Raw genomic sequence first — 15625 nt, forward strand, 5'->3', positions numbered from 1 at the left:
GAAACTGAAGACAAATTTGGGTGTGTTTTGAAACAGTAGAAAGATTTGACAATATCGAGTCATACCCGTCATATTCTGAACAGAGTCTGATAAATATGTATGTTATTAATTTCCTTCAAACCGAAATAATGATGAAGATATATAGGCATACGATGAATACTTTCCTTTTTTTTTTAGGAAATTACGAATTACAAAAAAGTTCTAATCAGCGAAACCGTGAAATAAATTGTAGTGCAAGGGATTAATAGATTTTTTACAACTTAATGAAAATACGAAAGAATGAATTAAACTCCGATTTGGTTTCTGTATAGTGCAGTTCATGCGAACGATTTTTATTTTACATAATGATCCACTGAATCCGTGGAACTTTTCTACTATATGCATATCCTCATTCGTATCCTCCAATTAATTCGTATAACCGAGGTTCTAACGTAATTCACGATGTTTGTGAATTTTACACAAAATCCATATAAAGATTAGAAACTTCTGTAGAAGTTGCAAACTTCAACAATGTTTACACACGATGTATGATAATTTTCACTTACAATTAGACATCTTTTAATTTCGAAATGTAAATCATTTAATAGAAATATCTACTCTCCATAAGAAATATTATACTCTGTTATGTTGTGATGTTGACTTGCTGCGAAATTGACATAACATGGAGATGACGACTTTGTGTCAGAGAAGCGTGGATATTACGAATTATAATTTCGCAAGAGCATTGCATCGAAGTGTCAGATTGACAAAACAAGTACCGGTTCTGGATATTGCAACGATTCAAAATCGTTAGATCAGAAATTATGTCACTTGGCGGAAACGTGTACAACTTATCCGCTATATACCGCTCTTGCAACTGTACAACAGTTACAGTACAAATCATTTTTTCCCGACTGGCATTAAGTCTTCGATCGGAGCGTGTAATTAACATAAACTGTCATCTAATCTCACGGCGTGCAAAAAGATCATGTTAATCCCGGTAGAAAGTGTTAATTCGATCCGGGTCCGTGAACGGCATAAACGATTAAGTAAAAACAAGTGGAATAGATACACATCATTTCTTTCCCGAGCGTTGTACCGCTAGAATATATTCTATTGGATTATCTTCATTTGCATTGGCCGTATCTCGCGGTATTAATCATTTCGCGAAACTCCGCTGTTGGTCGTGCCAACAGTGTTCACGTCCGCACGTCTCTCATCCTAATTAATACGATATAATGCGCGGAGAATGTTTACCATGTAATTAGAACGAGCGACGCATTGCGGTCCCCTATCATCGCATGTTGCACACATCGACGCGGGGACACGTGCGTCGAGGAGGGTCGTCGGGGTTTCTTGAAAAACCGAGCTCCGATTCGTCGACGACGTTCCACAAGGTGAAAACGACCGGTGCCGAGTGGCTGGCGGAAAAAGCAGCCTTGCAAATCAACGGGCAATCAATTCCTTTGACTGCCGGCCACGCGAATAATTTCCATCGACAAGCGCCTTCTTGAAAAACCGCTCCTTGTCCCCGGCCTGCAGCCTAACCCAGGCTAATGAATACGAAACCTCGGCGATTTATCTCCGCTCATTCACCGGGAATATTAATTATTAATTGCGCCACGAATATTTATAAGCCGTGTCGCGATCGGGGAATTTCTGTCGCGACCACGGAAACTTAACGATCTCGCGAGCTCTGTTAATTTATCCAAAATGGCGATCGATACCGGCAAAAACTGTGGCAGATCATGGAGACACCGGGGGCACTAGGGGAACAGACAGAGCTCCACCGGCAATCGAGTATGCAAAATGCGGAGTTCGGCCGAGTTATGCGACTCACGGTGGCCGAGGAGGTAGCCGTGGCTTGCCCGGGAAGGTTGTTAATCAGCCAATTGCAATCATCGCGCGGCACAGGTACAATGCCGTTGATTGGTTGATTGGCTGGCAGCCGTCTCTCGCGTGTCGCCTCTTTCCGCCGCGAGAACCATTATCCGCTTTAATAGAGGCCTCTAAGCCCCCACGGCTGAATTCTCCGATACGCGGACGTCCTGTCGTTCGCGACGACGATCCCGCCACCGTGCCGTGCCGCGCCGCGGGAAAGTAACAAGAAAAACACTGCTCGGACATCGATATGCGTTCCGAATGGAAAAACGTCGCGATCATGCTGCACCGGAGCTGCAACTCCCCACTAGGATCGCCATCTTTGATTCCGATGCTCTGCTACAGAACGGAAAAGTTGCTGCTGTTCAGCACGCTGGATCTATCGACCATTAAATGTCACTGTTTGTAATTGAACTATGAATGTAATTCATACAAATTTTTATCGATTTTTTAGTACAACATGTGTCCAAAGAAATATATAAGTTAACCCTTTGCACTGGAGTGGTGACTCTGAAGCACCACTAGAAATCATTGTGGCATCATTTCAAAGAAATTACGAGAAATTTTACGAACTATTTGTTACATTACAAAATTTGTATTTAATAGATTACTAAACATTCAAGTATTATATGTGGAAATCGGATCAGTTTCGTATGAATAAAATGAAAATATTCTAAGATGGAAGAAAAATTTAGTTTTAGAATGATTATAGCGCCGAGTGCAAAGGGTTAACCCTCGAACGGCAAAGGAGTTTATTTATTTTCCAATTGAAAATGTATACTGGACAATTTTAACATAATACCATCAACAAATTTGTATAACATTCGCAATTTCACATTTCACTTCTAATGCCTGCGTTTAACGCTGCCACATTAGAGACAATAGAGAGATTAACGTGTCCACCGGAAGTACCTTCATAAACGTATTTTAAGACATTGGTAATTAAAGACGTGAATAGCCTTCAACATTATCAAATACATAGTTATAGACTACGGATTTTATGCATTTGTGACAAAAATGGTCAAATAGGAAACTATGAAGACATTAGTAGAATTGAATAATACTGTCGTATCGTATATGACTTATCAAAATTATTGAAATTTGAACTGAATAGACAGGAAATACAGTTTTATCTAACTTCTGTTTCCTCCAGTTGGCATGGATAATTTTTATTTCACATAAGCATCTGCAGTCTAATCACAAGAATACAGTGAATTCTCGATATATGTCAACAACACGGCTCTTGCCAGCGTCATGTATCGTCCAGGAGACATACCCGAGCCGTGTTATGTATACCCCGCGGTAGTGGGGATAATTCCGCGACGTTTATCATCCAGGCCTTGGCGACACATATAGAGAAATCTCTGTAGTCCTCCATTTGAGGGCTACCACAACGATATTCTTAACAATTATTATTCTGTCTGCTGCTTTAAATTACACCTACCTGTTTCTGGCATAAAATCCGCAGTCTATTCACAATTCTCAGAACTCCCTTCGTGATTCACAGCCAACCATAGTGCCATTCATCCAATGTCAGCCGTGTGACGCAGCCGAGTTCCTCGAGAGGCAGCGTAGGTGTAAAAATGTGTTGGCCAGCGATCGACACAGTCGGTTGATCAGTGCCCATCCGATCGGACATCCTGCGGCGAAGGATGTTGGATGATGTCTCCCGCACACCAGCGTCCGGAACCAAGAAATTCTCTGCAGTCTCCGATGCACCAGAGCCGGTGCATCGCGCTATGCCCCGTCACCAGAGTTTCCGTCGAGGCGAATTCCGCTTGGTAATTATCGTGACGCGCGACATTTGTTACGTGGTTGTCAGCTGGCTTGTAGGTCTCCTGGAAACTGGCGATCCAGAGACAAAAGGCCCGAGTAAGAGTTTTGTTTTTCATTCGGCGTGCACCACGGTGTAATTCGCGGAGAGGATTTTGTTGTATGCCGGGCGGAAAAAATCGGACAGCTTACTGTAAAAAGACTTGTGGCTCTACTACGCGATCAGGTCTTTCCAGTTCGCGACAGTGATTCCGAATTGTTAACGACACTCTTAGAGTCCGTACCTCAATATGTAATTGGTATGAACTGAATCCAAAGTGAACAGTCTAAATTCGTCTTCACTTGAACGATCATTCTGGATGAAACGCGGATGAAAACAATCTGTACACCTTTCATTGTAGATGAATCATCCGGTAGGTACACCCGAAGCGTCTAAATTGGTGGATACGTAAATCCTGGAGTCCAGAGTCCCGAAAACAATTGACTCATTGTGCACAATAAAACGGCCCATGATGGTTATCCAACAATTCTTTGCGAGAACCTGGATACAGGGTGTCGAATGAAGCAATATCTCAAATCAACATCCCGCAGGCTGTATTATCGGTATCGCGGGACGTGTATCGGTGGTGGTTAGCGGTTTGGTCCGGCACTATCAATAAAGGCTGGTTTCTATTCGTCGGAATAGGAGCGTCGGAATGAGCGGCGTTCGGATGATGTATCGTCTGGGTGGGAGACGGTATAAATTTCCGTTCGGCGAGACGGCCGTAAATATTCGTTCGCGTGAATTACCGTTCCGCGGCGATCGCTGAAAAGAAGCTCTCGAAAGAGAGAAGGACGGTCTCGGTATCGAGGCGGACAGCGGCAGTAAATCGGCGGAAAGGGGACGAAAGGTAGGCGCAGGAAGGCACAGGAAGGCAGTCGGGCAGGCAAGGCAGTCAGGCAGTCAGGCAGGCAGGCAGGCAGGCAGGTAGGCAGGAGGGCAGGCAGCGTGGCGCACGATTACCTTAGCGTGTGCGAGCGCGCACCGAGTGACGACAATAAAAGAGCTTAAACGCGACGTCCAGTCGTTTCCCGGTCTAAGCGCGACGTTGATAAATAATCATTGGCGTATAGACGCAAGCATCTACATGCAGGTGTACATTCAGGCCGGCACGCCGCGCTCGAAACGCAACTGCAACGCGAGTGCAACGCGAATGCATCCCGCGTTGCGCCTCGCCGCGACACCTGGTGCTGATTAACGAATCGGTGAATCGGTTCTGGTCAGGTAGAGGAGGCTAAGTGGCCGGCTAAATTGCCGCGTTATTCTTGTAAACCGCGGCATCCCCGACTATCCAATTACCGGACGAGGTGGCAAGATGGCCCCCGTTTACCCGCGTGCATGCACACGCGTTCCACAAGAGGACTCGGAATCGTGGGCTTTTTTAAACGCCGCCCGACACCATTAAGGTCAACTAATGAGCACAGGTCCAAAGAAAAAAGGGAGGGGGGAAGGAGGAGGAGCAGGGAGGAGAATTAATCGGTAAATTTCGCGTCGCACCGGAGTCGGCTGCGAAACAGGCTTCGTTAACACTAGGGATCGACGAATTTAACAAGTATCGTCTCGCGGCTGCGATCTTTAAGGTCGTCCGAGTTGCCACTTTGCCGTCGTCACCATGCTTTCGGAACGTATTATTAATCGGCTACCTGCTGGCTACGGCCCGCAGGGATTTTCAGAGCGAGTCCCCGCAGGAAATTATTGAGTTCGACTACAGGACCTTGCGGATTCCTTAATTGAACCTTCTTGTCGCGCTCGTACAAATAGCGCTCAATTATCGGGTCAGTTACGCTCCGACGTGTGCTAATTTGTGAACTGAACAACGTGTTTTGACAGTTCCACAGTATTTCGTTGTAAATACGGAACGATTCGGAAAGGAAGAATGCGAAGGACACTTTTGTTTGGGACGAAGTAACTTGATGATTTTAATTGGTAATATTCTAAAAACGAGTCTACGATATAATTAGAATCTTCAATATACTCTTGTCATTTATTAACACAGTACAGAAGAACAATTAATCCAATCAAACACAAAAATAAAATTATACAATCTATATTTAGAATATAAACATAACATATATTATAAAATTATGAAATTATAAAAATTATAAAGCTTTTGTTTCATCGCAATTGTTGCAATGAGTCACAATTGAGACGTTAAAGATAGAACATATTAATATTTGGAATCGATCGAATTTACGGTGTAACCCAATATTAGGTGTACAAATTAATTCGTAGCCGGTTCTTCTGAACATATTGAATATTTACAATTAGACATAAATTCTCAAAAGGTACAGCCATCCACGGACCTTTGAACAGCAGTGTATATATAACATCATATAACAATTCTTGAAATTTATTGTTATTTAGCAAGTACGTAAATAAATATGTGGATCACTGTTGATCTTTTTATTGTACCAAATTGAACAATTTCAGTTCAATCGAAAATAGTTGCTAGACGTGGCTCAATCATTTTTTTGAAATGTTGGGTCAAAATGAACCCGGACACTGTTAGCCAGGTGTTAATGAAGGAGACGTTTTATCCATAAATTTCCATTACGTCCTAGTGGTATTATTCTTTTTGCAACGTAAACATTGAAATGAATTTTATACAGCATCATGTGCACCGTGTAAATTGCAGTTACAGATTGATAAATTCTCGAAGTGCCTCTTTACTTCGCACACAGTTTCACAAAAAAAAAAGGACGACATAATCGCAGCGGACAACTGGACATAATACAAGTACTGCTAGAAAAATAAATATTTAACGTGTCGAGCGTAACTGTAATCTGAATCTTCGATCTGGAGCGTCCTGTAGTTTTATTCTTTCCCCTATTTTTTCAACGAGTGGCGCCGTCTAAGTGTAATGTGCCCCATTTATTCTCAACATCTCGCGAATCATGTCCTGGTTCGAATTAAATCTTTTACCGTAAAAGTTACTTCATACTTCAGTATCGGTTACTGCTTGCTTCGAAAACGATGATCGAGGTATCCTAGCGCGAGATAGCGATCCGATTATCTCGCTAGACATCTAAAGGAAGAAATCGTCACGAGACAAGCCATACTTTCCCAAACACTTTTCAACGATCCTCTAACACGAAAAAGGCGACGGATTTAAATTATCTACCCATCATCGCCGGCATGAACGCGCCGTATATATCGTGTTTAATCTTTTAAAGGTTTGATAAAATGCAATCACGTCGATAACTGGGCCGGAAATGAGCAGAAACGTCGTGCCGCGTGGTGACAAACGTCAACGGTGGAATTAACGGTGAAACAGCGAGAAACTACGAATACTTAAGCTGGTATCTTTACGATTCCGTGATTTCTTCCTCGCTATTTCACCCGTGCGATTCGGTGCAACAGCCGGGTACATCGAAAAGGCAACTCAAACGCCATTACACGACTTTCGAAAAATCGTTCCAGCAGCGATAAGCCATCGTCCGAGACGAGATTATCTTTGATTCCATCCGAGTGTAAGACACACTCGGGTGAGAACGCGATGTCCGTTCCGGATTGTCATCGGAGCAACCCTTTAAACGTTGTACACACTTGACAAAATTGCCTCGCGGACAAGCTAATGTGACAGTTACCTGCAGATAGTCCATAAACGTTCGTTGTACAATTTTATGGACACTATAAAATGCTTCTTCGCGGTTAAAATATATCAGTTTCGTTTTAAGCGAAGAACCGACAAGAAGAAGAGAAAAATATTACGCTAGATATATTTATTGCACTAGAAAATATTTAAAATATTATTTAGATAACACGCGGTAGAATATTTCATAATTTACTGTATAGTCGGATATTTTCGTGTTAAATTGTTGTATTTGTAACTCTACCGAATATTTTAAGATAATAATTTTTCAAATCATTTCCGTTTTACTATCGTCGTGTATAATCTTGACATATTTGCAGTTTATAAAGTATTCGTAGAAATTGATGTTCAGGATTGTAAACGAAGCTTCACGCGGCGTATAATCGAGCGCGATCGAATAGTACCGATGACAAGAGCAACGCATAGAAACCACAAAACAATGCAGTCATTTGTAATCAAAATCGTCCACGAGACACGCGTAATTTCGGCCGCTTCGCGTTACGATGCTTTTGGCAAACAATTTTAAAATTTTGTCGTGATTAGCGTCCCCTTAACGTCGTCGAACGTGCTAAATGTTTTCAAAATTTCGTGTGAGTGGAAATGTTATTGTTCTGAGGAGCACATTAACGAGGTTCTAGTCTATGTGTCTTGGGAATTACCGGGGCACGGATTCGATCGAAACCAAATAATTATCAGCAATTGAGTGATCGTTTATTAGAGATCACGAAAGAAATAGACAGAAAATGGGGAAACAGGTGCCGAAAATGTCGGCCCGTGTGGTCAACGCGATCAAGAATCTGCGGGAGGTTCACGGATCCACGTCGAAGGAAATTATGAGCTACATTATGTCACAGTATAGTGCTCCGGAATCGACTATACAGAGACAGGTGCGTATTTTGAAATATTTCAGTCGATACGTCATTTGTTGTTTTGAAATTTTCATCTAGCGATCATTTCTATTACATTTGAGATCGGTTATAATTTACGTTTATTCAAATAGGGATATTTGATAATAGAATATTGGATCTTAAGATGAATTTATATAAGAATCAATAATTCACTGAATAAAAATCATATAAAATTCACTTCTCCTTGACAACTATTTCAACCTAGAAATCGTGTAAAACTCACTTGTTCCATGGCTACTTTGTCAATGTTCGCTCAAAAAAAAAAAAAAGCATGACTACAAGGCAATTTTATTTTATGTATAATTCTTTACCATATCTATCGAACGTGTTACCAGAATCTTAAAAACCGCACTTAAATCTTAAAAACAAATTAAAGAATCCATATAGTTACAGTTGTCTTGTAATGCAGCAGCGAAATTTTTGCTAAAAGATTTTGGGGGCAGATGAAGAAACAGCACAGAAACCTCTAGAAGAAATTAATTTGAGCGTAGACAATAGTAGTTACCGATGCAATCTGTTTCCACAGATGCAAGCAGCGTTGAAGCGCGGCCTGGACTACGGAATCCTGAAGAAGAGCAACGGCCACTACTACCTGAACACGGAGACTGACATATCGCAGCTCGCACCAGCGAATGTACCAGCCGAGAGAAGCAGAAGACGTCGGAGAAGCAGACGAGGTCGAAGCAGAAGACGAAAGGGTCGCCGTCGTCGCAGCAAGGGTCGTAGACGAAGAAGTCGTAGACGAAGAAGTCGCAGGTCGAGGCGAAGGAGGCGAAGCAGGCGGAGGAGTGCAAGGTCCAGGCGGGCCGGTTGCACCAATTGCAGGTGCATCAAAAGGGCCAGGGATCTGCAACTCCTGAAGGACACCACGGTGGAGCCGCAGAACGTCGAGGACGACCCGTGCGATAAGGAAAGCGACACGGAGCGCCGCAGCAAGAGCAGGGACCGCAGCCGAACCCGTAGTCCATCATCGCTGAACAGCGATCAAGATGCCGCGATCGACAATCGACAGGCGACTCGTGATCAAGATTAATGCGACCGAACAGCTTGGTTTATGCCTCGAACCCGGGCATCGTTAGCGGCGACAATCTCTCAGCGCGTTGTCGGCGCCGATCGACATTCCCCGCGACGCTCGCCGAACCAAACGAATGGAAAGGGCCGTGGCCTGCACCCTTTCTTTCGGCACATCCGCCAAAATTACCAACCATTATAACCGGCCAGTCACGTGTATCTTTCTTAATGACTTACCATTGTCATTTGTGCTTGTCTATGTTTGTAATAAATTTATTTTACACCACTTTTCCGGGCTTGAGTCGCTTCGTTTCCAGCGTGTTGCATACAGGGAGAGGCTGTGGACACTTAGAAAATTTTCAGTTTCATAGGATTTTGGAAGTGTGAGGTTAGGTAGAATTTTATTTCATCCAGTTCTAACCACTACTAATCCAATTCCAAACTTCTTTATTTTTCTGATTAAAATGGTATTAAACACGATACAATTTGAACTGTATTTAGTGGTTTGATTGGCTGTATGTAGTGCACCTACGGCCGGTCGGTCGACGCGGTCACAAGGAAATAGTAGCCATACACTCTACACGATCTATGTCACAGCACGGACCCGAGAATTGGGCTTGGATCAAGACTTTATTGTATATGTTTGGCAATACTGTAGGAGACACTGTCACACGAGCAAACAGTACGTTGTTCATATTGTGAATCTTCCCAAGCTATAGACACATGAAGATTCACAGTTTGCTAAAAGACTTTAGGATAGCAGCATTTAATTTCATGGAATGCTTAATAGTCGAAAACATTGACGTTATCGTTTTTCAAAGCATTCACAATTATTCTCATTTTTGTTTTGTTCAATTGATGCCTATTTATATTCCAAAAGTATATAAAGACACTAGAATCGTCTGATTTGCTTCTAAAAAGTTTCTCTTTAAAGAGGTTATAGAACTCATCACTGTTTATCTATTACATCCTAGAATTTCGTAGAGTCCTATAGGATGATTAGGAAAATAGTTTCGTTCATAAGAATGGAACTTCAAAGTGAATTCCCATTCAATGTCGTCAATTTTAGACAATTTATGAGATAAAAATACTGTTAGTAACAAAACAAGGTAACTGTAGTAACAAATGTCAGTATATATTTTCATTTTTTCCCGCAACTGAAGACTTTGATACAGGAAATACTTCCAATATTAAAGAAAAAACCTTGTCCACAAAGGGTTGGTACTACCGGCACTTCAGGGAAGAAAGGAGAGAAGGTTTCTCTCGGTCGCCGATTTTTTTCAGGGCATGTTTTCACGAGCGTGTACGAGCAGGTTGCATCGGTATGGGTCTCAGGCGCGAACGGGGGTCAGGGTCCCGAGACTGAGGTAGCCCGAATAAAACCAACGGCCATAACTCTTCCGGTGGTGGGGTCAAGGTAGGTTAGAAAGGATCGAGAAGTGATTAGTGGTATTTACCGGTCCCCACTGAGAGAGAGCCTGCCGATTCTCGGTACCGCTCGGACGTCCCGCAGGGTCCTGCGTACGCGTCACAATACCGCGATCTAACTGCTCCCTATTATTCGACAGGACTCTCTCGGAGGTCGTCGTGACACTACCGGGGGGAATTCATCAGCCGATATTAATGCGATTCTAACGGTCAGCATTAAAAGAGTTTTCTCTTCGAGCGACGGAGAACCGTTTCCATCCGGTCCCAAACTTCATCGGAGGTCCAGCTCCGAGGATGGCCCCGATGAAAAGGACCGGCAGGACCATCCGGGGCTATCTCGATCTACGCCGATTTGTCTCTCGCGGTAACGAACGACGAACTTGAAGAATCCTACCGGCGAGCGACGCGTTCTCCCTCTGTTACGACGCGACGCGCAGAATGGCAGTTGAAGAATCACAGGATCGGAAGTGGCTACGGTTATCGGTACTCCGCGGATAAATTTACAGAAGACTCCTATCTGTCGGAGACGCATAATCCTTTCAACTCGAAATTATTTCGATTCCAAAACCTAAATACTTCTTTCGACCTAGAATTTTGAGCGCATAGAAATTGAGCGCATTTATTCGTACCACTCTGAACACGTTAAACGCTATGTCAGTACCTGAGGTCTGACGATATTGAATTTACAAAATGATATACGTATAATATATAATTCATGCCATATAATAAAATATTTCACTGACCTTTGTATATCAAAAAATTCTGTACTATCACTTCTGTATTATTGCAGCTCTTGAGAATCAAGTATTGGTGAGTCGTCGTTACTCTGGCAAAGATGTCACGTCTTTATTACACCAATATTGATAGTAGATGGCCACGTACGGCTCAGCCGTTCTAGAACTAATTTTCCGACGTGCCACCTAAATTTCTGTCATTTATACAATACGAATGATACCGGCGCGGTCGGTGTATTAAAGAGCAGCAGCGAGACATGACCGGTGCTTCGTACAAGCGGTCCCTTTCGTGGCCACGGGCAACACATAACGAAGGAAACACGTAGCGGCTTTAATTTAGGTCCGTCGGCCGGTAGTTTCGGGTCTCAGCGTGCGACCCATTGTGAGCGATAACGAGTAAGCGGCCACGCATTATGACCGTTCTCTTGCGTGTGCTGTCCGTAACACGGCTTATTATTTCGTAGGATCCAGGGCAACCCAACAATGGGGGGCATCCAGGCTGTTAATGAGCCGGCCGGACTTATGGGGGCCCGATAACTCGATATTACAACCTTGAGAAACGCGATCATGGGCCGCGCTCACGCCCACGCACCGCTCTCTCAACCAACAGGTGTCTTTGCGGTCTTCGTGACCGGCGTGCTCGAATCAGGCGATTCTGAATTCGTTAAGTCTCATGCTGCTTGTGAATTCAAGGTGATAAATCATCTTTTTATTGCGCGCCTACTTTTATCGAAAAGAAACACGCGCCTCTTTGAGGTAACACCCGTAAAATATTACTAGACACACCGGTAGAGAATGTGATAACGAAGAAGAGAAATAACTGCAATGTTATTGACGGTTATTAATCAGTTTACTGATTCATAGTAACCTGTGCCGAATATTTCGAACACAATCTGTCAACTACCAATAATAATCGTACGACAATAAATTTGAAAGCGTAATGTCTCTACTTTCGGAGTGCTTAATTATATTTTTCCAAAGACGCTTCTGCATCGTGTGGAAAGGCGGAGAAGATGTAGATACAGTTCTCTTTCGCTATAAGTCGATGGCTCGGTACAGTCGGTACGGCTTTCGACCTATTACGAATGAGGGTATCTATGCGGCTTCACTTTGTTCCCGAGTGAGTCTGAAGTGATTAGGATTAGGCATTTTTGTCTGAATTGAGACAAGTCCGTCTCATTGAAAGGTTTGAATTGTGTAATTCAGTTACGACGTAGTCGAGTCACTATATAATTGAAAAACAATGTGATTCAATTGTGTAATTGTTGTAGGACTTTTCGTCACAAAATTATAACAGTTTTAATGTCAGAAACGTTTGAAATAAAACAGAGAGAACACCGCGGAGAGTTGGGCAACAAACAGCTAGAGTATAATCATCATAAAAAATTGTCATTTCTTGGCGACACGCGGTCGAAAGGCTTACCGATTGCGTTAGCATGCAGTTTTTCAGCATTTCTATGAAGAGATCAAGATAGAGTGAAGTAATTCCGCCCCGAGCGTAACAAACTCAGCGGAGTTATATCCCGCAAGACGGGATAGTTTCTCGAGACATAAGTCAAGGGTCGAGCAGCGCTCGATAAGATAACGTGAGAGGGAGGCGAACTTTTCTTCCCGTTAGCGGCGTTATTTACTATTTAACGAGCGGCTCGCGAGCGAACGCGAAACGCCGATAAGAGGGGAACGGACAAATTGAAAGGGGGACAATTTGCAGGAGGGTGGCGGGCTAAAAATCCGCACTGGCAACACACGCCACCGACAAATTTACGAGTTCCACGCTGAAAGCCCCGTTATCGTTTCGTGTCCCTCGGTCTCCGGGTCCTTCTCCTCAGCTCTGATCTCACAATTAGTTCGCGGGAACGCGGCTCCGAGAAGATGGTGTCCGCTCTTTTTAGGCTCCTTGCCCCCTCCGTGTTCCACCTGCCGCGAGTATGCAACTTTTGCGGACACGCCGCTCAAATATCCGCGCTCATATCCGCTATTTAATTATCCGTTTAATTAAACTTGTCGTTTCCAGGTTGTAACGTCTCCTAACGGATCGACTTTTTTCGGTTTCCGTTCGGATTCCAACGCGGCAGTGACCAATTTGCCCGAAGACGTCGATAAAATTCGTATCTTCGTCAGTCAAAATTTATTCGGTACAAACAGACCAATCGTGGGAGTTCTCTGATCAGTAGAATATGATTTTGGCGGTACAGCGATGTCAGTGCTACGGTAATGTAATCTTTCACATATAAACTTTTACCTGTTCGCAAGGAATATTTTAGCTTGATCATTATAAATATTTTCAACAACATCACAAAGTCATATCAATGTTAGCATCATATTTGACCCGCAGAACCCTACAATATTCGTCCGAAAACTTTTTTCTCGTTATTCATATTTGTCAAGATATTCACACGTTTCCAGATAAATCACACACACACACTGTATATCCAACCGATTCGTTCGGATAACCGAGGACTAAATAAGCAAATATAATGTAAATTGTATCATGTTTGGAGAGTCATTTCAATCAGAAAAATGTCGTAAATAAATCTCCATCAATAAAATAGTCGAATTCATCGAGCATGGAAATACCTCTTCCAGGGATGATCAATGTCAAATCCCTTCTAAATTCGTCTCAACAACGTTCACACCTCTGATCCAGCGAATGGAATTCGAGGCATCATTCCCCTCCGCTCAGTGAATCTTCAGGCAAAGTGCGAGTGTCTTCGAGCAAAGCGTTAAAACATCACAAGCTCAATAAAACACGCAAGAAACGGCGAAAAAGAGGGCGAAGAAAGCGTGAAGGTATCAAAGCAGATCTCGAAGCTCGCAGTGTGAAGTAAGAGCGCAAAAATGGAAGAAGTGTTGCAGGCGAGCCGGCCGCAGAACCATGGAATGGCGCGGAGGGTTGACCTATCTGAAGACGAATCGCGGTTGGAATCATTTCTGGCTTTTGAGACAAGGAGAAACACGAAACGGTGGGTAGGAAGAAGTTTCGTGGGTTCGGCGGAGAGGAGAGCAGAGAGCCTCAGGGGATGGCCTGGCCAAGTCATTGCGACGTGAATCCTCCTAAACGATGAGAGAGAGAGAGAGAGAGAGAGAGAGAGAGAGAGAGAAGAGTCGGGGCAGGAAGAGCCAACAGAAAATCTCGGCGATACGATCTTTCGCGCACGATTGCTCTTACGGCCGCAGCTACGAAACGGTGGATCGAGGTGTCAGCCGTGTTCTCACGTGTACCAACCTGAGAGATAGCGTCACCCTGGCATTACGTGCGATATCATTAAGGTAGATTTATGTTGTACGCACCGGAGGCCGCGAGGGGTTAGGTTAGACGTTAGTCCCTATACGCTAGATACGTGGAAGCTCGGGTATGCGTGGACCGCGACCAATTGCCGCCGAGTGAAAGACACTTTGATTGCGCTTTATTTGGCCACTACTATTCGCTGACGCAGTTACAGTCCACCTGAAATAGATGCAAACCGTGTACATGGACGGGGTGGCTCGCCTGATGTTATCGTCTTGGGTCGTGCGGACGTTATGGTTAGAGAAAAACCGTCTAATGTGGAGCTGCAGGCTTTTAGAGCTGGCACAAAATGCCTGGAAGTTCTCTAGGTGAAGGCAATTCGCAGAACATTTGATGACCTTTGATTTTTCAAATTTGGACTCGCTTATAGCACGGTGGTCATACTTTAGTCCTTGACGCAAGCATTCCAGACGATGATGATCAAGCTTTTCTATTATATAAGTGCATGTGAAATGATTCAACCCTTTGATGCTCTAAGGGGTCTCAGATAGGTCATGTGCTTTTATGGTATCTTACACATTCAAGTAAAATTTTATTGAATATTAACAGTTTGTATTATCTACATTATATCTAGTATCGTTAGACAATACACAACGGATTTATGCATTTATGGAAAAAGTGGTTAGGTGCAATTCGGAAGAATTTAAAAGTATCAATGTATTGTTTTCAGCTTTTTGAAGTTATTAAAAAGCGAAAGAAATTTCTGCTTGGTGTCAATTCCTTGTAGTTAATATAGACAATTTTTATTTTGCATAAATATCCGCAGTCTAATTATCATCTTAGGAACATGTCTGTTTTCAGTTTATACGAAGATTCATTGTTAAGCTTCCCCAATTATAAGTTCAATAATACATTGTACATTTACAATAATAACGTTGTACATTTAGTCACTCCGAATTCCTTTTAACTCGTGTGTCAAAAGATGCAGAGAACGAAATATTCTTGTCAATTGCTTCATAAAAAAGTGAAATCCAATTGCAATTATTGTAT

The 15625-nt window shown here is 43.1% G+C and overlaps 1 protein-coding gene across 1 annotated transcript; it reads left to right on the plus strand.

Moving 5' to 3' along the window:
- Positions 1–6431: 6431 nt before the first annotated feature.
- On the plus strand, positions 6432–9346 carry LOC143357096 (uncharacterized). The gene is made up of 2 exons (XM_076793320.1): positions 6432–8152; positions 8700–9346. The coding sequence occupies exons 1-2, from the start codon at positions 8009–8011 to the stop codon at positions 9204–9206; spliced, it is 651 nt and encodes a 216-aa protein (XP_076649435.1). The 5' UTR covers positions 6432–8008; the 3' UTR covers positions 9207–9346.
- Positions 9347–15625: the final 6279 nt, after the last annotated feature.

This window comes from Halictus rubicundus, chromosome 9 (assembly GCF_050948215.1).
Source record: "Halictus rubicundus isolate RS-2024b chromosome 9, iyHalRubi1_principal, whole genome shotgun sequence".
In the NCBI taxonomy this organism is placed as follows: domain Eukaryota; kingdom Metazoa; phylum Arthropoda; class Insecta; order Hymenoptera; family Halictidae; genus Halictus; species Halictus rubicundus.